The sequence below is a fragment of the Brassica oleracea genome, chromosome C4 (assembly GCF_000695525.1).
Source record: "Brassica oleracea var. oleracea cultivar TO1000 chromosome C4, BOL, whole genome shotgun sequence".
Classification (NCBI taxonomy): domain Eukaryota; kingdom Viridiplantae; phylum Streptophyta; class Magnoliopsida; order Brassicales; family Brassicaceae; genus Brassica; species Brassica oleracea.
The window spans coordinates 52,214,657-52,235,173 of record NC_027751.1 but is presented as its reverse complement, the minus strand read 5'-3'; the positions used below and the strand labels follow the sequence as shown (position 1 = coordinate 52,235,173).

Below are 20,517 nucleotides of genomic sequence, written 5' to 3'. Positions count from 1 at the left end.
GGGCAGAGATAGACGTGGGAGAAATGATTTTCTTGGCGTGAAAAAGCCATGGAGAAAGACAGAAGAGCAACGTGTGGCTAATGAACTAAAGGTGGCAACAACAATAGAATATTACATTTTCTTTTATTTTTTCAAAGGGAATGTTTCAAACTTCTTTTAATGAATATAGAGCTGTTGAATCTTGATCCTTAAAAACATGATATAACTAATATCTATATGGTTCTGACCCTTGACTTCTGATATGTATGTAGAGTCTTATAAGATGATAATTACAAATAGAATTTTGGCTGAGTTTATAATCAAACGAAACACAATATATGGTTGGAATTTTTAATCCACCAGATAAAAGGGGACTCGAGTGTTTTAAATGGCAAAGAGGTTTATCAGAGTGCATAAGACTAATCTTTCCCCAGATTATTAAAATGAATTATCATTGATGGGGTTCATCTATAAAGTATAAACATACAAAAAAATTATCAAGTTGATCACATATATACATTTAGGTGATGTCAAATGCAGGATTATACAATCTAGGTCCAAGATGACCATATTTCTTTAAGGTAGGGGTTGTAATTTATTTTTACAACCGAAATTAACCAAAAAGACAATAATAAAAAAATCTTAAATAGGGCTTAATTTGTCTTATATTTTCTATATTTCTCTTAAATTGATTTTCATTTTCATTATATAGAATTTATCTTTTAAGTTTTGAGTTTAATATAACTGATAAAACAGAAACATAAGGAAACATTTTGTAGCTGGTCAACCATATAAGAGAGTAAAGTATAAGAAGAGTTCAGTAACTCAGAACTGTTTCTGTTGCAGCACTAGATCCAAACAGAGCTCAAGCTGTCTTATTTCATCGTCTATCATTACTGTCTCCACCACCGCTTTCACCGCCATACTGTGTGGAGTTCCCATTCCAAAACGCGTTTCCATCACCAAACGGAGCGTCTTCTTCATCGTGTCTCAGCGTGTGGATGTTACTTCCAATCCTAGATGTGGTTGGTCTCCTGTTCCTAACGTTTCCCCTACCTTCTGAGCCCGCTTGCGCCACATTGTTTCTCACCTCTGCATTGGACGCAACCGGCACTAGAGACAGAATATAAAAAAAAAGAGTTAAAGCAATTACATGACTCTGATGCATTAGAAAGGGTGTTTTATGAGCTCACTGTACTCCATACTGCCTCGAGGTTCTGGAGCAGAGCTTGATGCACCGCCAAAATATGAAAATGGGTTTGCATAAGAGAGTACTCTTCTAAGATAACCAAAGTAACCGCCACTGTTAGTGTCTGTGTTGTTGTTAGGCTCAGAGTAAGATGGTCCTCTTTGATATACGGTTGCTCTTTTCCTCGGAACTACTATAAGTGCTTGTCTACCGAGCAAATCCAACTCGGACAGAGACTTATCAAGATCTTGGTCACTATAAACCTTACGAGGGTAAGGAACAGCAAGATCATAAGCACCACCTAGTTCGGTTGTTGTTTGATTGATGTTCACATAGTCCTTGACCATTCTCAATGTACTTGTTACAGAAAACTTCTCTTGAAGGTTAGCACCATCGGGTAAACGAATGTTTAAGTGAACATCAGATGGTGGTTTCCAACTTTCTCCATCCTCTCCTCCTTCATCCTTAGCCTTTACAATCTCTTTTGTAGCTACAGATTTTGGTAAATTAATAATATCCCTTTCAGCTTTGCTTATCACCGTTTCTTGTTTCCTTTTTCTATCTGTAGAAGATTTGGATGTAATATCATCATCTGGTCTTGGGGCTGCATGACGAACGGGTTCCTTTTCTGCCTGAACAGAAGATGCTGGCTGATTACTGGGTTCAGCAGATTGTTTGACCTGTTTAAGAAGCATGTAAGACAACATCAAAGGCTAAAGTAATGTGGAGATACAAACCTTAATTGCAGCTGTGCCATCATTCTTTTCTTTGGTTGATGCAGATGTCACCGTTGATTTTCTCTCTGAGGGTTGGAGACTTGTTCCAGTTGATTGAGATGCAGCCATTGTATCTGAAGTACTGCCTTCTTCAGAAGGCAAGACAACATTAGAAGGGATAGAAGTAGGTACTTGTGATGCAAGTGCTGCTGAAAAGATACTTGCAGTTGTTTCCTAAAAATGATAAATGTCCAACCCATTAAACAACATCACAAACTCATAAGTGAAAAGTGAAAGATAAAGCACGTACCTGGATATGAAGTCCCAGCCACGCCTTCTCTAAACTGGATGCAAGATCTTCAGCAGGAATAAATCCCTCTGAAAAATAAAAGGAAAGAAAACAAAACTTTGAGCATGTTTGCTTGTCTATATACTCTTGACTAAAAATACATATGATCTTTTACCATTTTTCCAAACTCGTGTACCACTGAATCCAATGGCAGCTATACAAGGAACAGAAGAGTATGGGTCTAGAAACTGATGTAAGGATACATATAAAATCAACAAAAAAAAAAAAAGAAATTGCATTACACACACACACACAAAGGTATAGTTGAATAAACCAGCTAGAGTAATAGACTGATAGATAGCACAGGAAAATATTATAGGTAAATTTATAGTCCTAGACTCTAGTTAGGTCCATTCTTCATAAACTATCATCTACTCTACCACAAGAGCTAGAAACTTGTAGAATGCAGTACTACTTACGAGGCAGATTCTACAGGACGTTGATTGAAACACTAAGCATTTACTATACACAATCCAGAGAAACAGCTTTACAAACTATACACAGAGTTGTCTCATAAAAAAAGAAAGAAAGGATACATATAGCAGAGAAGTTTGTGGCGTCAACACTTGCAGCTTGGAGATGCAATAAAACACAATACTTGGACAGCGACTCAGCCACCTGTAGTAACGAAAATGTTATGAACGAAACAATGACCTTTGATTGCAAATATAACTGAGGATGCAAATAGAAACCTACGGATGCATCAGTCCATGTCAACTTGTTCAACTTATCCGACTCCTCTTCATCCTCTCCTTAAAAAAAAATTCCAAGAAAATTCAAAGATTAACAAGCTTGAACCTCCCTCATTCCATCTACCAATCAAAGATTCCAAATTTCGAAAAAGGGTACGATCGATTAACAAGCTTGAACCTCCCTCAGATTCAATTGAAACAAACAACGAAATTTCAACTTCAATGTGAGAGAAAACAGAGCATGCAGGCGATCAAGCAGAAACCTTGAACCCTAAATTCAGCACCTTACCTTTGATCGGATCAAACCCAGAAGAAGCTTATCAGATTTGAAGGAGAAACTTCGCAGCAGCTTTTACTTTTAGCAAGGCCAAGAATCAAAGAGAGAAGTAGATAACTGTGAGATCGAACGCCGTTAAGACTCTCCACTCGGCACGTCGAGTAAACGTCACCGTTAAGTTAACGTCGTTAAGCGTTTTAGTTTTATATTTTCTCGGGTGTCCATTAGTTCTTCAAAACATCCAAAAACGCCACTTAAGTTTTATATTTGTCCAATTTAGACCCAAACCAACAAATTTTCAAGAATAAAAAAATTACAGTATGGAGGTCACATTGTGCCATTTCACCTCACTTGATTGGTTATACCCTTTACTTTGATCAAAACGGTCCTTAAATCTAAGAATCATCTGCATCTCCAAGAGTAAATCAACAATGTCACATCTTATCTCAGAGCCTGAGGTTTTGTAGCTTCAACAAGAGGCGTGAACCTCAAGCAATTAATGGACGAAGCAGCAAATGAAGTCGGAGGGAAACTTCTGTTAGACTTTAACGACACTGGAAGTGATACCAACTCCTTTTGGAATGAAAGAAACTGAAATATTTTTATTTGTTCCGTGAAGGGAAAATGTTTTTACACATTCAATACGTGAAAACCCAAAAAAAAAAAAAAAAAAATGTATACATCAAATTTATAATACGCATATAACAAAAAGGACAGACCCGAGAGAGGTCTGCCACTCGCACCAGTACAAATTTCACAACAAGCAGAGAGAGAGAGAGAGAGAGAGAAGAACAGAGTTAGAGTGTCCTCTGTTCTTGATTTTACAAGTGGAGAGTCTAATGTGTAATGGTTTGGCTTCATCTTTACCTGTATCCACCCCCATAGGACTGTTGAGGGTTGTAACCGCCTTGACCCATCATCGGATTATAGTTGTTGTTGTTGTTGTTGCCTGGCATGTTCTGACCAGGGACCATCCCTTGGTGTTGTGGTTGCATCTGATAGCCTTGGCCATATCCTCCTCCCATGTTCATCCCTGGTCCCATTCCTATACCCATGGGTTGGTTTTGGTTCATGTTCATGCCTGGTCCCATTCCCATACCCATAGGTTGGTTTTGGTTCATACCTCCATAACCACCAACATTCATTACCCCGCCCATGGGCATGCCAGAAGCTACCATTGGATTTGTTGGAGGTCTCATAGAATTTGCACCAGCACGCCCTAAGCCAGTGCCTGATCCCATTGCTTTACCCATGTTGATAGTCGACGTTGGTGCTGGTGCGTTTGTCGGTTTCTCTAGCCGCTTCTCTCTCCTGTTGATCGCCTCAAAGTCGACTCCTATGTCTGCCAGTGGATTTGTTTTAGCTGCACATAAGTAGCAAACAAAAACTGATGTTAGAGAGTTTGCTCCAAACTGGGTTTATTGTTTTTTTTATTTTCTCACTTACGTCCAGATATGTTAAAGTTAACAAGCCCCCTGCTCAACGTGTCTGCCCAGACTGATGACTTTGGCTCAAACTTTTTCTGAGGCTGAGGAACAATCTCAATCGCTCCTGTTAAAGGTGTGAGATCTTGATGAGAGGATGATGACGTCAAGGAGCTTGTTGGTCCAAACATGTCTCCCATGAAATTGTTGTTCCCTTGCATATTAACAGGCACGGATTGAGTTCTTTGTAGACCATGAGAAGGCGGCATCCCATGACCCTGGTGTCCCATGAACTGACCAGCTGGTCCACTGGGGTTAGTGTAAGGAGTCTGTGAGCTCGATGAAGTGGCAGCAACTGGTCGTGGAAGGAAGCTTTCGCTTGTGGGGTGCGAAGTTACTCCTCCAGGATTGTAACTGGATGAGCCAGGCTGGTGCATGAAGCCTCCACTGTGATACGGCGTGGCTCCACCCATATTTTGTGAATGAGGAGGAACCATGTTATATTGTTGCCCAAATGGAGTTTGTCCATGCATGTTTGGAGCTGAAGATACCGGCTGAGGATGGTATCCCTCGTACATGTTGTTTCCACTGGGAGGAAACTGAGATGTTGCTACTGAGGCACCCGGTTGTTGCGGAAGTGAAGCTGGAGGACCAGCTTGCCCAAATGGAGTTTGTCCAGGCATGTTTGGAGCTGAGGATACCGGCTGAGGATGATATCCCTCGTACATGTTGTTTCCGCTCGGAGGAAACTGAGATGTTGGTCCTGAGGCACCCGGTTGTTGTGGGAGTGAAGGTGGAGGACCAGATGGTGGGAGAATGCCAGCTAGAATATCAATTTCACTCTGAGATGTGTCAAACTGATCTTGGGGAAAATCTTGTGGGTTTGATGGAGGTTGCACATTCTGAACAGCGGGATTGGCAACAGCGGAAAATGAGTCCCCGAAGCCAAAGCTTTGAGCAGTATCATGGTGTGAGGCCTCCGAGGTGAAGGCTGGTGGTGTTGCTTGGAAAGGAGCTCCAAAGCTCTGCTGTGGGTTTGAGTCAGTGTCCGTTGAAGTGAAGGCTTTGAAAGGAGAGTCACCAAATGGGTCATCAAATGTCTGTACAATGTAAAGAGAATTTTCAATAATCAAAATTGTACAAATAAAAAAGGTATCCTCTTAAGAAACAGTCAAAATCTCCGAGTACAACTAGCTGCGTCAGCCCTGTATCAATACCTGAGTTGATGGCTGAGATGTAGAAAACGATGGAGCATTTGTTTGTCCATTGGTTTCAACAGACGTAGAATCAGCCGGGACGATGGCCAATGCATTTGACGAGAATACGTCTGCAAGTGAGCCAAGTAAGTCCATCTCTACACTGTTTGAGGTGGGAGGAGCAGATGTAGAAGCAACCGCTGGAGGAGCTGAAACACCGTCTGCAGATGCATATGCTGGAGGGCCAGCTGGAAAAGAAACAAAACACATGACTTACACTCGGAACACGGAGGGAGTTTTATGGATAACAATATAATAAACAAACGAAAAATGAGAATTAATCTTTATGGAGTAGAGGAGTTTGAAAGGCAAAGAAAACTTTGAAGATGTAACAAACTGAGAGCTAACGAAATGTACACTTGGAGACATCTGTACCTGAAAATGCACCGCGTGGATCAAATTCATCAAAGGCCTCAAATTTCTGAGGAGAAGATTCATTAGCAAAAGCAGCAGAATTATTGTTTGTGTTGCTTCCAGCAGGAGGGGAAGCAGCCCCTGGAGCAGCAACTTGTGGGGGAGGAGGAGAAGCAGCTCCTGGAGAAGCAGTTTGTGGGGGAGGAGGAGAAGCAACTCCCGGAGCAGCAACTTGTGGGGTCTCCCCACCATCCCTGGCACAAAAAGATTCATCAGAACCAATAAAACCAACGTAGCTCTGAATCTGCATAGTAGAGAATTATCACCTTTCACTATATACAGGGCTCCGTTCACTGACAGCTTCTTCATAACTAGGTGGAGCACCAATATTTTGTTCAGAAAACTTCCTCTGGAGCTGCCCTCTGTCATATTGTCCCGAAGAAAGATGATATGAGTTGACATAAATCTACAAAACTTAATACAATATGAAAAAGGCCCAAACTTCAGCAAAAGACATCATAATTTACCTCCCATCCTGAGAATTGTCATCAGCTCTAGCACCACTACCCCTACACGATAAAGAGGAATGTTTCAATGTATAAGTAGATCTAAGCTAAAAAGATGCCTGAAACATGGTTTTTGACATCAACTACTGCTAAGCTACTATTCACATCATCCAGTGGTATTGATTAAATCTCAAAATTGTTCCCTTCTTTTTAAGATCAAGTTTAGAGGCAAGCTGAAACTCCAGATCAACATACCTTGATGAATGGCCATCATCCTCAAACGTTCGTTCCCTATCTGAACTCCTACCTCGCGAACCAGTTTGGAAGTTATCAACACTTCTGCTCCTTCCTCTGTAATCATCTTCCCTATTACCATCTCTCCCATACCGGTCTTCAGAGTCTCTGGAATGACGATCTCCATCGCGGCTATTTCTATCATTATCCCTGTAACCATATTCTCTTTCTCTTCCATAACTACTTCGCTCTTCATCCCGGGACCCGTAATCATATTTGTCACCATATCCTCCTGAAGGCTTATACATCCCACCTGGTGCTGAGCTGCGATACCTGTTGTAAAAATAATGCCAGGTTGATATGTTCAGCTCCTCAGGCATTTTTAATTGAAATATGTGTAACTTTTTACCACTCAGAAATGAATAACTTTCAAAAGTCAGGAGCTAATACTTAAAATGCCAACTACAAATTGATACACTAATAGGAGGCATAATAACAGTTGCAAGGACACTAGCGACCAGAAGATACAATTACAAGCAAACTTACTTGTCTCTGTTAGCTGAAGCCTTCTCTCTGACCTCAGCTATTCTTTCTTTGTCATTAACCAACGCCACCAGGCTCTGTGATTTCTTCCTAACATTGCTTCCTTGATCTCTACCACCGGAGTCAATATACTGAAAATCGGATAATGTCTGCCACATGGAAAATGGACATAGTGTAAGATAGTCAACCGCTGAGATATAGCATGGAAGGATTCTATTGATGCTGAACATTTCTAAAGTAATGCACTCAGCGTGGTCATTACCGAAATTTGATATGCACGCTCTCGAATCTCGTCTATGACACGTTCTGACCCATGGCCTACCATGTACTCCAAAACCGTCAAAGCCTGAAGTGGACAGAAGAGGTAAAGCAGAAGGAAACTGTATCATTCACTGCTACAAAAATATAAACAGGGAATAAGTCACCAAATATAGTCTTACCTTGTAGACATGCCGCCAGTTCTTTCCAGTGTCGCTAAGTCGTTTCCAAAGGACCCCCATGATCAGCTGGTATTCATGGCTGCAAAAGAAGTAACAATCTTGTCATTCCTGTGTGATGTCATAACTACAGCAAAATAGAAAATTTGAAAGGTGGTTGTAGTTACTAATTTATGGAAGCTTGCGCAAGATCAGCAAGAAGTGATCCGTGAGGACCCCATGGCTCATTGCTAGTAGCATCTAGAACCTGAAGAGGAATAAAAAGAGGTGAGAAACAACATGAAACTATGTTGGACTTCTCGCTTCGCATTCCATAACCAGATGAGGAATGCAACCAAGATAAGCTTAACTACTCATAAATTCTAGTTTTATGAAAAAAAAGTAACGAAATTGATCAACACAAAGAGCTCCTGAATCTCAGTTTGATCAGAATTTCAAAGTGAGAAGAAGCTACAAAGAGTATCCTTTTACCTTCTGTTCTATTCCAGGCACTTTAAGCACTTTCTTGTTGACCTCTCTCTTGCTATAAAAAATAAAACATGGTTAATAAAAAAAAAAGTATAAACCACACAACAATTAGCCTTGTAAATATTCATTCAGTTCCAGTTCCAGTTCCAGGGCATTATAGTTCTTACAGGTCTCTGACAGTTTGACCAAAGACTTTCTTCATCTTGGTATGTGTTCCAGCAGGAATAAGTAGCTCTTAAACAAACAAGCGCCCTCTACGAATTGCAAAAACTTCACCCTTTTTGCTCTCAACTGTATCAAACAAGTCATATATCACCACCACAAAAAGGATAGAAGAAGAGAAACCGAAAAAAAAAAAAAAAAAAGAAACGACGAATCAAATAACACAAACCGCAAGAGAGTAATGACTAATGACATCAAATCATATAATGGAGGCATAAGCATAAATCAATCAGCTAGATGACGTGGCCTTGATCGATTGTTTCTTCGTTCAGATTCCCAATTTTCGCTCAATCAAATGAATAATAAGAAGCAAATCAAATCACAACCACGCAGACTCTCAATCACAATTCGATCAAGCTCAAAATGAAAAACACACACAGATCTGATGAAACCGATACGGAAACATTAAATCTAATCTCCAAAACAGCTGGATCGTACCTGCGGGAATGCAAACTCGACAAAGAATCTAATCGCCTTGAGAAGAAGAAGCGGCAATAGCAGATCGTGATCCTTCTTCCTTCCCAATCAATCAATCCTCTCTCTAAAATTGCGGGTCTAGAGAGAGAGGAGAACACACAGCCAGCCAGCCAGCCAGAAGAGAACATTCAATTACAAATAAAAATTAATTAATTAATAAAAAAAGAGAGTAAAAAGTGGAAATAAAAATGATAAAGACAGCGCGATTAACTCGCAGAATATTAAGGAGGACTCCTAATCAGTAATCACTCTCTATTTAAGATCACAGCTGTTTCTTCTTCATTTTCGTTTTTCTTTTTAATTTGTAGGCTAACACAATTATTACTTTGTTGTCAGCACGTTTTATACCTGAATCTCAAATGGAATACAGTATTCTATTCAAATTTACAATTTGGAAATCTAAATATATGCTTACTAAGTTTGGCCTACGGACGGGATATATTTTACTGATGATTTAGATTAGTATTTTTTGTATAATTTTATAGTTTGTGTTTTAAGTTTGTATTTGAAAGAGATATGTATGATACACTACAAAAAAATTATATATTTTTTTTTGCAGCCGGAAAAAATTATCAGAAAAATAAATGACATATTAATCTTTGTTAAGCAAATGAAAATCAACTAAAAGATATATTGTAATTTCATGTACATGTAAAAATATGCAGTTTACTCTAAAATTTAAACAATTTTAGTTTTTACTATCGTTTCTGTTGGTCTTATTAGAAATCAAAGGTTTGATAAATTAATTTAAAAAAATTATTTTTTGCATTAATGTAATTATTTTACATTTTTAGTGTTTGCTATATTTTTATTATAAAAGCAAGTAAATAAAAATACTTGTCACTACGGTTGAAATTCAATACATAAATTATGAATTATTTTCATTCTTATATATTTGTTTTTGAGTGTGTTGGTACTTTTTTATACATTTTTAAACCTATTGATTTAGATAATGTGAAAAATGAATCAATTTAAAATTTGTTTTCTAAAGTTCGTTAAATAACATAACAATCTAAAATTGATTATTTAAGTATACATACATTTTATTAAAACATTTATCAAATAAACCATATCATCCAAACTTTTATCAAATAAACCATATGAAGAAGACAAGGTCGTACTACACTTTCGGATTAAGTAACACTCGTTCATTTAAGCAGGATTTTTTAAAATTATATTACTGTGAAATTAATAATCTCTTATAGTAAATTTCAATGTTACAGAAGATAATGTATCTTTACGTTAATGAAATTTAAACCAATATATTTTTTTGGTTAAGTTCTTAAAGAACTTTACCAAGCATATATAAACGTTGGTTAAGCTTCTGTTGCAGAGGCTTTTCGAATTCATGTACATGATACTTTAAGTACCCCTCGTTGTAATACCCATAACTTACTGGGATGACTTGTCCTAGGCACTCGATATAGATAGACCTTCCATCTTCATAAATTCCATGATTCGATATAGATAGGCCTTCCATCTTCATAAATTCCATGTTGACCAACTCTTTGAACTGAAATCTTGTTTCGAGCAATAAAGCCAAAAACTTTATTAACTTGGGCATGCTATTATATACTCCTTTCTGTAACATCTAAGACCAAATATAATATCAGTTACTTACCTACATACCTTTATAATGCGATCGGTTCCAAATTCATTCTTCCATTTAAACATTTCTTCCCATGCTGTGACAGTTTTGTTGATGTTGAATTCCATTGTTTTGAGAAACGTAATAGTGGTGAAACAAAACATATTAGAAACAAATAATGAATGCATTTATAAAAGTCAAAATTTTTTCACGATACGATACCCTAACGGAATATGATAATGATTAATTTTGATTGGATTAATATATTAGAAACATAGCTAGTGGTGTTTTAACGTTTGTATTTTTCAGAATCTCATTATATTCTTAATTAACCTCCTTATAAATACTTTTCGAAACAATTTAAAATTGTAGAGTATTGTGATGTAAAACAGAGAAAACATACAATATATGATATCAATAACTAATACATTCTATATTGCTTCACCAACGCAATAAAATATTTAACTAACACCAATCTTTATATCAAATGATAAATAATCTCTCATATGTCGTACTTGGCAGGTAGGATACTCTGTTCACTTGTGAATAAGTTCCTAAAGATCAACGAAAGTTTTGACCTTTACTAATCGATTGAAGCTCTTTCTAAAATACTCGCTCGTGATCAAATACATATTTAAAGGCTTCTTACGTACAAAACCAGGTCATGAAACTGTGAAGCACTTTAATCTATTTCTAAAAACACTTCTCTATCTTTTCAGCTGACAATTATTTCCAGTTATTATAGTGTATTAAATCTTGAAAAGCTTATCTCGGTAGGGGAACGGTGTTGCGACTTTATAATCTCCCCATATTCCCGCCGTAAGGATTGAAACTAATCGGGGCTTCCCCAGATCGATTATCTTCTTAAACATGGACTCAACTCATATCTAAGAATCCCTGTTCCCGATTTTCCTTTTTCCTAAGCTAGCAGAACCAAGATCCTGATTAAAAAAAAACACTTTAGGTTCAGTCTGAGTGGGGGTACCGCGATTATCCCACGATAGAGCGACTGAAATCAAGTCATATATGTACAATTCAGAACTAATTCATGAAACTCCTTACGAAACATGGAACGACGTCATGATCTGCTAAAGAACAGAGCCACCACAGGGGCTCTCTCTTTATTTCTTCCTCATCACGGGTGGAAGCATCCTCACAAACATATTATTACAGTCGACAGAGATGGAATTGAACCTTGTTGCAGCGTCGACTGTCAGTAAGAAGCTTGAAGAAGTTGGTCAAGATTATCTCAGTGTTTTTACAAAAAAAAAAGAGAAAAATATCTATATGAGCATAAAGAAAAAGTAGATATATGTGTACCTTTTTCATTAATCAAGAGCAAGTCAAACCCCATGAGTTCTCCAGATTTCTTGACGTTCTGCCTCCCAAAGCCTCGTCAAAACCTTCTTAGAGGCACGGCCACTCTTCAGATGGAAAGCAGGATTGGAGCGGTTACCATCTTTGGAAGCTCTTTTCTGAAAGGGGTAGTATAAATAATACGGTGAAAGTATGAGATTTGGAGAGTTCTTCATCCCTTATTTATAGATGTGCGAATTAAGGTATTTGCTAAGTAGTGGTGGGAAATAGTAATTAAAATCAACTTAGTGGGAGAGACGGTAGCAGAGAGTTAAAAGAAGATTCTTTATGACATGTTTGAATGACGATTAACATTACAGATACATTCTCATATAGACGGCTGCAAAATTAGGGATTGGAGAAGACGGCAATTTCAGAAGGAGATGAAAAAACGGGTTTAACCCATATAATCAAAAAAACGACGCGTTTCGAATATATTGACTCACTCTCTATAGATGGGCTTGTAAAATAAGGACTATGAATGCAGACGAAACCCAAACTAATGTACACCAGAATAAATGAAGGACACGTGTCGGCACCAGGATCAACGACTTTCTGACCTAGAATTATATATATAGATTTTCATTTTCATTTTTTGGTAAGATATTTTTCAATTTACAAAAAAAAGTGACGGTGACAAAACCCGTGGACAAATACGTTTAGTAATGGGCCTCAGCTCAGCTATTCCTTATCCAAAGCCCAATTTACAACCACTTTACGTGTATTTTAGTCCTTTTTCTTTTGTCACAAGTATTCTAGTTCCTGTTTTTTTTTTATGTGTTTTTGGTTTAACAAAGTATACAAACTATATTCGATTAAGTTTTTTAATCAAATTATCAATTCATTTCAAATTTTTAGATTCGTAATTTTCTAGCAAAATTTGTTTTAATTTGATTTTCTTTCATCGATCGGTGTTTTTCACAAATGTATAGTTCAACAGTCAATGTCGAGAAAAACAATCAGGTGGAAATTAGTTGAACGAAAGTGATTATCTGACTAACTCCACAGCACAATTAACTAATAAGCCAATCAGATCGCAAAGGTGTTGTCATGTTCTTATTTTCACTTTCCAGCGTTTGAAGCAACGATATATATATGTCGTGACCAACTCACCAGAATGTCTTTCAAACTTGAATGTTTCAAAATATAAAAATAACGTTAAAACGAACAATCTTAAGAAACACGAAACTGAACATTTTAACACCTCACTCATTACATTAATGTAAAAAATATGTAGAAAATGTATGCACAACAAATAAATAACGATAACACAAGGTTACAAAGAAGAGTACTATGATACGATCTAAAAGGGTCTTTGGAAACAATCCGACTTGATGAAGACGCGAAGATGATAATGCAGAAGTGGAAGATGAGCGACACTGAAGAAGAGGAAGTGATGTGGATCATTGTTGAAGATGTATTGTTCATGGTTTCCACGAGACGATCCTTATTTGGTTCACTTCTTCTCATCTTTGACTTTGACCCTTCCTTTATTTCATTTTTAAAAAGAAAACCTGTGTAGATAAAACTGAGATTTTAGTGGAAAGTTTTATCGAAATGGATATGGAGCATATTGAAAGTATTGGAGGGTTGGAACTTACTTGAATAATGTGGAAATGTTGCTGAGTTTGACGAGCCTAGTAATGGGTAGGAGGTGGGGGAGAAGCGTAGATGTAGACTGGAGGTGGGGGAGATTTTACTGGTGGTGGTGGAGAGTTGTAATGGTACGGTGGTGGTGGGGATTTCACCGGAGGAGGTGGTGAATGGTAGTAGTATGGTGGTGGTGGAGATTTGACTGGAGGGGGTGGTGAGTGATAATAGTATGGTGGTGGTGGAGATTTGACTGGAGGGGGTGGTGAGTGATAATAGTATGGTGGTGGTGGAGATTTGACTGGAGGGGGTGGTGAGTGATAATAGTATGGTGGTGGTGGAGATTTGACTGGAGGGGGTGGTGAGTGATAATAGTATGGTGGTGGTGGAGATTTGACTGGAGGGGGTGGTGAGTGATAATAGTATGGTGGTGGTGGAGATTTGACTGGAGGGGGTGGTGAGTGATAATAGTATGGTGGTGGTGGAGATTTGACTGGAGGGGGTGGTGAGTGATAATAGTATGGTGGTGGTGGAGATTTGACTGGAGGGGGTGGTGAGTGATAATAGTATGGTGGTGGTGGAGATTTGACTGGAGGGGGTGGTGAGTGATAATAGTATGGTGGAGGAGGAGACTTCACAGGTGGGGGTGGTGAGTGATAGTAGTAAGGTGGTGGAGGTGATTTCACTGGTGGGGGAGGTGAGTGGTAGTATGGTGGAGGAGGAGAATTCACGGGTGGAGGTGGTGAGTGGTAGTAGTATGGTGGAGGAGGAGATTTCACGGGTGGAGGTGGTGAGTGGTAATAGTATGGTGGAGGAGGAGACTTGACGGGAGGAGGTGGTGAGTGGTAGTAGTATGGTGGTGGTGGAGATTTCACCGGTGGAGGAGGTGAATGGTAATAGTATGGTGGAGGAGGAGATTTGACTGGAGGAGGTGGTGAGTGGTAGTAGTATGGTGGTGGTGGAGATTTCACCGGTGGAGGTGGTGAATGATAGTAGTATGGTGGTGGAGGAGACTTGACCGGAGGTGGTGGAGAATGGTAGTAGTATGGAGGTGGTGGGGATTTGATGGGTGGTGGTGGTGAGTGATAATAATATGGAGGTGGAGGAGATTTTACTGGTGGTGGTGGAGAGTGGTAGTAGTATGGTGTAGGAGTGTGCGTTGGAGGGGGTGGTGATTTGTAAACATACGTTGGAGTGGGAGGAGGCGGTGACTTGTAGACATAGGTCGGAGTAGGAGGAGGTGGTGATTTGTAAACATAGGTTGGAGTCGGTGGTGGTGGAGATTTGTAAACATATGTTGGGGTTGGAGGTGGTGGTGACTTGTATACATAAGTCGGAGTTGGTGGAGGTGGTGACTTGTAAACATAAGTAGGGGTTGGTGGTGGTGGAGATTTATAGACATAAGTCGGGGTTGGTGGCGGTGGTGATTTGTAAACATAGGTCGGGGTTGGCGGCGGTGGTGACTTGTAGACGTAAGTCGGAGTTGGTGGTGGTGGTGATTTGTAGACATATGTTGGGGTTGGTGGAGGTGGTGATTTGTAGACATAAGTCGGAGTTGGTGGTGGTGGAGACTTGTAGACGTAAGTAGGAGCTGGTGGAGGTGGTGACTTGTAGTAGTAAACCGGAGACGGTGGTGGTGGAGATTTGTAGTAGTATGGAGGATGGTAAGGAGCCGGTTTGTGGCACTCACCGTAAGGTTTCTTAGGTGCATAAGCAAAGGACTTAGCATAAAGCACAACCTCGTACTTTGTCTTTGATTTCACATGGAGTTTTGCACCTTTGTTACCCATATGGTAACTTGTAGGAATGTTACATGGTGATCCCTTAGGAGGAGCGTGAAGCTTGGCCGTGCAGACGTCGCCACCATATTTACGGTAGTTGTATCCTTTAACGGTGATTGCGTATTTACCGTTGATTTTGGTCTTTCCGTATGCCTTCACTGTCTTGTCACCGGCCTTGCAAGTCACTTCCACAACAGCACCTATATGACGAAAACAAATTATTAAAATTTAAAAATATCATTTGATGTCCTTTTAGTTGGTATATCTACAAAATCGATTTTGCTTGTTCGATCCCTTTGGATTGTTTGTCAATAACAGATTCTTGTCTTTTTCTTGACTTAATCGTTTTCTTTTCTCCACTAATAAAAATAATCTAGATCACATGCAACTACTAGTACTTTACAATACATATATGCTAGTTAATTATTTAAGTCCTATAAGCATCAAGATAAAATTATGTAAATTAGTTAAGGAATTTGCTAAGATTAGAATTTATTATTGAACACGTGGGGGGAGGCTTATAAGTTACCTTTGAGATGCTTCTTATCGTGGGACTTTTTAGGGTATGTCCAGTCATAACATCTGTAACAGTACACCTTACCAACAACTTTGAAGACAAGTGGATGTGTGTGTGGGTGAGGATGAGGGTATGACACCGGAGGTGGTGGTGATGAATAGTAGTATGGTGGAGAGTACGACTTTGGTGGTGGTGGTGGAGATGAGTAGTAATATGGTGGAGGGTAAGATTTTGGTGGTGGTGGAGATGAGTAATAGTAAGGTGGAGGTGGTGATTTCACCGGAGGAGGCGGTGAATGGTAGTAGTATGGAGGTGGAGGAGATTTGACTGGTGGTGGTGGAGAGTGATAATAGTATGGCGGCGGTGGAAATTTAACTGGGGGAGGAGGAGAGTGGTAGTAGTACGGTGGTGGTGGAGATTTGACTGGTGGTGGTGGAGAGTGGTAGTAGTAAGGTGGAGGTGGAGACTTGACCGGAGGAGGAGGAGAGTGGTAGTAGTAAGGTGGAGGTGGAGACTTAACCGGAGGAGGAGGAGAGTGATAATAGTACGGTGGTGGAGGAGACTTCACCGGAGGGGGTGGAGAGTGATAGTAGTACGGTGGTGGAGGAGACTTCACTGGAGGAGGTGGAGAATGGTAGTAGTATGGTGGTGGTGGAGATTTCACTGGAGGAGGTGGTGAGTGATAGTAGTATGGTGGTGGAGGAGACTTCACCGGAGGGGGGGGAGAGTGATAGTAGTACGGTGGTGGAGGAGACTTCACTGGAGGAGGTGGAGAATGGTAGTAGTATGGTGGTGGTGGAGATTTCACTGGAGGAGGTGGTGAGTGATAGTAGTATGGTGGTGGAGGAGACTTCACCGGAGGAGGTGGAGAATGGTAGTAGTATGGTGGTGGTGGAGATTTCACTGGAGGAGGTGGTGAGTGATAGTAGTATGGTGGTGGAGGAGATTTCACGGGAGGTGGAGAATGATAGTAATAAGGAGGAGGAGGAGATTTCACCGGAGGCGGAGGAGAGTGGTAATAATACGGTGGTGGTGGAGATTTCACCGGGGGAGGTGGAGAGTGGTAGTAATACGGTGGTGGAGGAGACTTAACCGGAGGAGGAGGAGAGTGGTAGACATAAGGAGGGGGAGGAGACTTCACGGGTGGTGGTGGAGAGTGGTAGTAATACGGTGGTGGAGGAGACTTAACCGGAGGAGGAGGAGAGTGGTAGACATAAGGAGGGGGAGGAGACTTCACGGGTGGTGGTGGAGAGTGGTAGTAATACGGTGGTGGAGGAGACTTAACCGGAGGAGGAGGAGAGTGGTACACATATGGAGGGGGGGGAGACTTCACGGGTGGTGGTGGAGAGTGGTAGTAATACGGTGGTGGAGGAGACTTAACCGGAGGAGGAGGAGAGTGGTATACATAAGGAGGGGGAGGAGACTTCACAGGTGGTGGTGGAGAGTGGTAGTAATAAGGTGGTGGAGGAGACTTAACAGGAGGAGGAGGAGATTTATACTCATACGGTGGTGGAGGGGACTTAACCGGAGGGGGAGGAGATTTGTATTCATAAGGAGGTGGAGGAGATGCAACCGGAGGCGGTGGAGATTTATACACATACGGTGGTGGAGGAGAGCTATAAATGTAAGGTTCAGTAGCGATTGCCGAGCCAACAAGTAACGCCAAAATGGCTACTACCCATTGACCCCTGGCATGACTACACGCCGGAGTCGCCATTGTTTTCACCGGATATTTTAACCGGCTACTAAGGCTTTTCTCCAAATTATTAGTGGAAGAAAAAAATGGAGAAAGTGGGTAATGTTTGAAGAAGATGAGGAAGAAGTGATTGAATGTGTTTCTGCATGGAAGAGAGTTGTTTTATAGTGGAGAAACGTAGTCGTTTGAGGTGGCCTTTGTTCATAAGGGACCGATTCAATATTTACGTCTCTTTTTCTATTGTTATTTTAATTTCGCAATTAGCTGGCAATTATTGGTTTTGTAACTTTTATAATTAAAATATAAAATATCAGGAAATTTCCACTGTGTTAGAAAACTAATCTTCAACCACCCGATTGAAATAATCCAAAATTCTGATTGATAACTATTAATCATTCTTTAGAATAAATGCTACTATTTGCTGATGCTTGTTAAGCTATGTTAATCACAATGACATCTATCACAATCACTTTCGATAATATTATTTATTTTTCTACCGACATTCTGTAAATGTTAAAACTTATGTAAAATTTGAAGCTATAAACTATCTAAGCAGGAAAAATGATTACACGAAAAAATAAAATTGAACTTGTTGGAACTTATGGGTGACGAGAGGACCACAAATTTTCCGTTAATGCATATTACAATATGGTGCCAGAACGTTCCTACATGTTTCAAAGTCATACAAATGGAAGTAAAACATATATAGAAAGGTAATTAAAACGTTATAACAAGCAAAAAAAAAGTAAAGAAAATGGCGATCATGAGTAAAGTCAAATGTCCTAAAATGGCTGACATAATAACCCTTCACCATCAATAGGTGGACAGCTGTTTATGAAGATAAACCGAGTTATGATACCAAGTTCAATTAAACTAAACTACAAGAGACCAAGTTAACAACAACGACTTTGATTTGAGACATAAAGAACTGTGATATAATACATGCGAGGTCGCGTGGTGTGACTCGGTTCACATTTCTTGACTGTAATTATAGAATGCATGTTAAATCTCTATTATGAGAAGTATAGCATGTGGGATTAAACTCAGTGGCACTGCAGCTTTTCCTGGTCGTACGATGGGGCTGCTAATGTGAGGCCTAACATGATATAAATAATAACTTAAACACAATAATTTTAACCTTTTAAACTTTTATTTATTTATTTTTAATAGTTTTAACCTTTTTAGCTCATGGCTTTATGATATATTAAACTAAAATTAAATTAATGGCATTATGGCAACTAAATCATATATATAATAATTCGAAACTAAATCAAATTATTCTGTTAGTTAAAGATTAGGTTCAGAACCTTCTCTACTGTAATTTAATAGTCATTGTTGGCCACCTGTAAACCTTATCTGGCTAATAAAATCATGGATTCTCACATGATCTGAAGATTAATATGGTTTCAGTTTAGGATTTTCCAATTAAAAAGTAAATTAGATAATTTTTGGAAATCATGTGCTTTCTTGCTTGTTATAATTTTTGGAAATCATGTGCTTTCTTTCTTTTTTTTTTTTTCCGTCGAAATGTTTTAAGTATTAAAAAAAACGGGCCAAGCCCAGTACCAAATTACGAACATACAAAAGCCCAACTGAACCAAATGGGCAAACTCGTTTCTCAATTGGGCCAAACCCTCTGGCCCAACTTGAGGAAAATCCTAGACCCTTCACGCGATTGACTTCGCCGCCTCGCAGATCAACCTCTCTGCTGCTTGGACACGTGTTGCCATCCTCGCCGTCGAGGGTACACGTGTTGCGAGGACATCGTGTCACCACCGCTTCTCGTTTTCGCCGGAGATCGAAACATCTGATCTGCCGACCACCCCGGAACTCAAAAGCTCCGTCAATCTTCTCCTCAACCATCTTTGGGTCTCTAAAAACCGGAGAGAATCAATCGCCGAGGCGAGATCTCATCCAACACCGTTCGCCGCAGACCCCCAAGAAGAAGCGTCGCATGCATCGCCACTCTTTCCGCCGGAGAACTTCCCTCTCCTCCGACGAACCACAAACAACCGAATCATAATAAAACCGAGATAAAACTAAACCCTAAAAGACAAGGGACCTAAAGCCGGCGACGCAAGGCTGTGGAAGCCTTCACCCCCCGGAAACCATAGCCGATGACGGCGGAACTGAAGAAGCTTCCCCGCCACGGAGACAAAAGGCCGGCGGCGACGGATCTGTGGTAGCCTCCATCTCCCGGAAATATTACTCGATCTACTAAAGTCTTAACCCCGCCATCTTTTCCGCAACCGCGTCGTGACTCCAGGTCCAAAAAACCACGCCGGATGGTGGCTGACCAGAGCTCAGACAGGCGGAAACCAGAGGAGACGAGGAGAAGGCAAGAAACTTATCATTATTTCTAAAAGAAAACGGGTTCCGACGGCGGCACGGACGCTCACGCGCCAGCCGACCGCCGCACCCCTCTGAGTTTTTACTTTTCTCTCTCTCTCTCCAAAAAAAAAAATCCGGGGATGTTTAATCTGGTCCATGTGCTTTCTTTCTTTCTTAGACCAAAGTATAATTATAACATTTTTTAGGAGTATATAAAGTCGTCTGCACTTAAAATTACTCACATGCATTTGCCCATGTAATATCCCCTATATATTATTTGAGAATCATTACAACTTCATTTTGTAGCCACATGTCATCACTAGAATCATTAGAGAAATATGTTGGTCCATCTAATTATATAATAAGCTTTTTATTAAACTAACAATAAATTCATCATTAATGTACTTTATTATTTTCTTAAATAAAATTTACGGAACTGCCTAATGTGGATAAAATATATATGGCAATTAATGATTTTGAATTATAAAGATTTGATAAAAAATAGTGTATCTTCTATCATATTTGTTTAATTTTA

General features: G+C 39.8%; 3 protein-coding genes and 1 long non-coding RNA gene across 4 annotated transcripts; all 4 read right to left on the bottom strand.

Moving 5' to 3' along the window:
- Nucleotides 1–688: 688 nt before the first annotated feature.
- LOC106339212 (plant UBX domain-containing protein 11) lies at nucleotides 689–2,986 on the bottom strand (the record flags this gene model as incomplete). Its single annotated transcript, XM_013778004.1, has 7 exons — nucleotides 689–1,092; nucleotides 1,173–1,848; nucleotides 1,906–2,118; nucleotides 2,195–2,262; nucleotides 2,349–2,414; nucleotides 2,770–2,851; nucleotides 2,930–2,986. Coding segments are annotated over 7 exons (1,395 nt in total), but the record flags the coding sequence as incomplete, so codon positions are not given.
- An 804-nt stretch (nucleotides 2,987–3,790) lies between these two features.
- LOC106341992 (clathrin interactor EPSIN 2-like) lies at nucleotides 3,791–9,267 on the bottom strand. The gene is made up of 14 exons (XM_013780759.1): nucleotides 9,085–9,267; nucleotides 8,592–8,715; nucleotides 8,428–8,479; nucleotides 8,124–8,203; nucleotides 7,960–8,038; nucleotides 7,782–7,865; nucleotides 7,523–7,668; nucleotides 6,998–7,309; nucleotides 6,764–6,805; nucleotides 6,563–6,658; nucleotides 6,258–6,490; nucleotides 5,844–6,070; nucleotides 4,649–5,726; nucleotides 3,791–4,565 (listed from the first exon to the last, which is right to left on the bottom strand). Exons 2-14 carry the CDS (start codon nucleotides 8,624–8,626, stop codon nucleotides 4,066–4,068), a joined length of 2,964 nt encoding a protein of 987 aa, XP_013636213.1. The 5' UTR covers nucleotides 8,627–8,715; nucleotides 9,085–9,267; the 3' UTR covers nucleotides 3,791–4,065.
- Nucleotides 9,268–11,474: 2,207 nt separating this feature from the next.
- LOC106341175 lies at nucleotides 11,475–12,464 on the bottom strand. Its single transcript, XR_001269575.1, has 3 exons — nucleotides 12,032–12,464; nucleotides 11,774–11,921; nucleotides 11,475–11,652 (listed from the first exon to the last, which is right to left on the bottom strand). It is a non-coding gene; the product is annotated as an uncharacterized LOC106341175 (long non-coding RNA).
- Nucleotides 12,465–13,212: 748 nt separating this feature from the next.
- On the bottom strand, nucleotides 13,213–17,799 carry LOC106341771 (extensin-2-like). The gene is made up of 3 exons (XM_013780488.1): nucleotides 15,968–17,799; nucleotides 13,667–15,638; nucleotides 13,213–13,579 (listed from the first exon to the last, which is right to left on the bottom strand). The coding sequence occupies exons 1-2, from the start codon at nucleotides 17,670–17,672 to the stop codon at nucleotides 13,705–13,707; spliced, it is 3,639 nt and encodes a 1,212-aa protein (XP_013635942.1). The 5' UTR covers nucleotides 17,673–17,799; the 3' UTR covers nucleotides 13,213–13,579; nucleotides 13,667–13,704.
- Nucleotides 17,800–20,517: the final 2,718 nt, after the last annotated feature.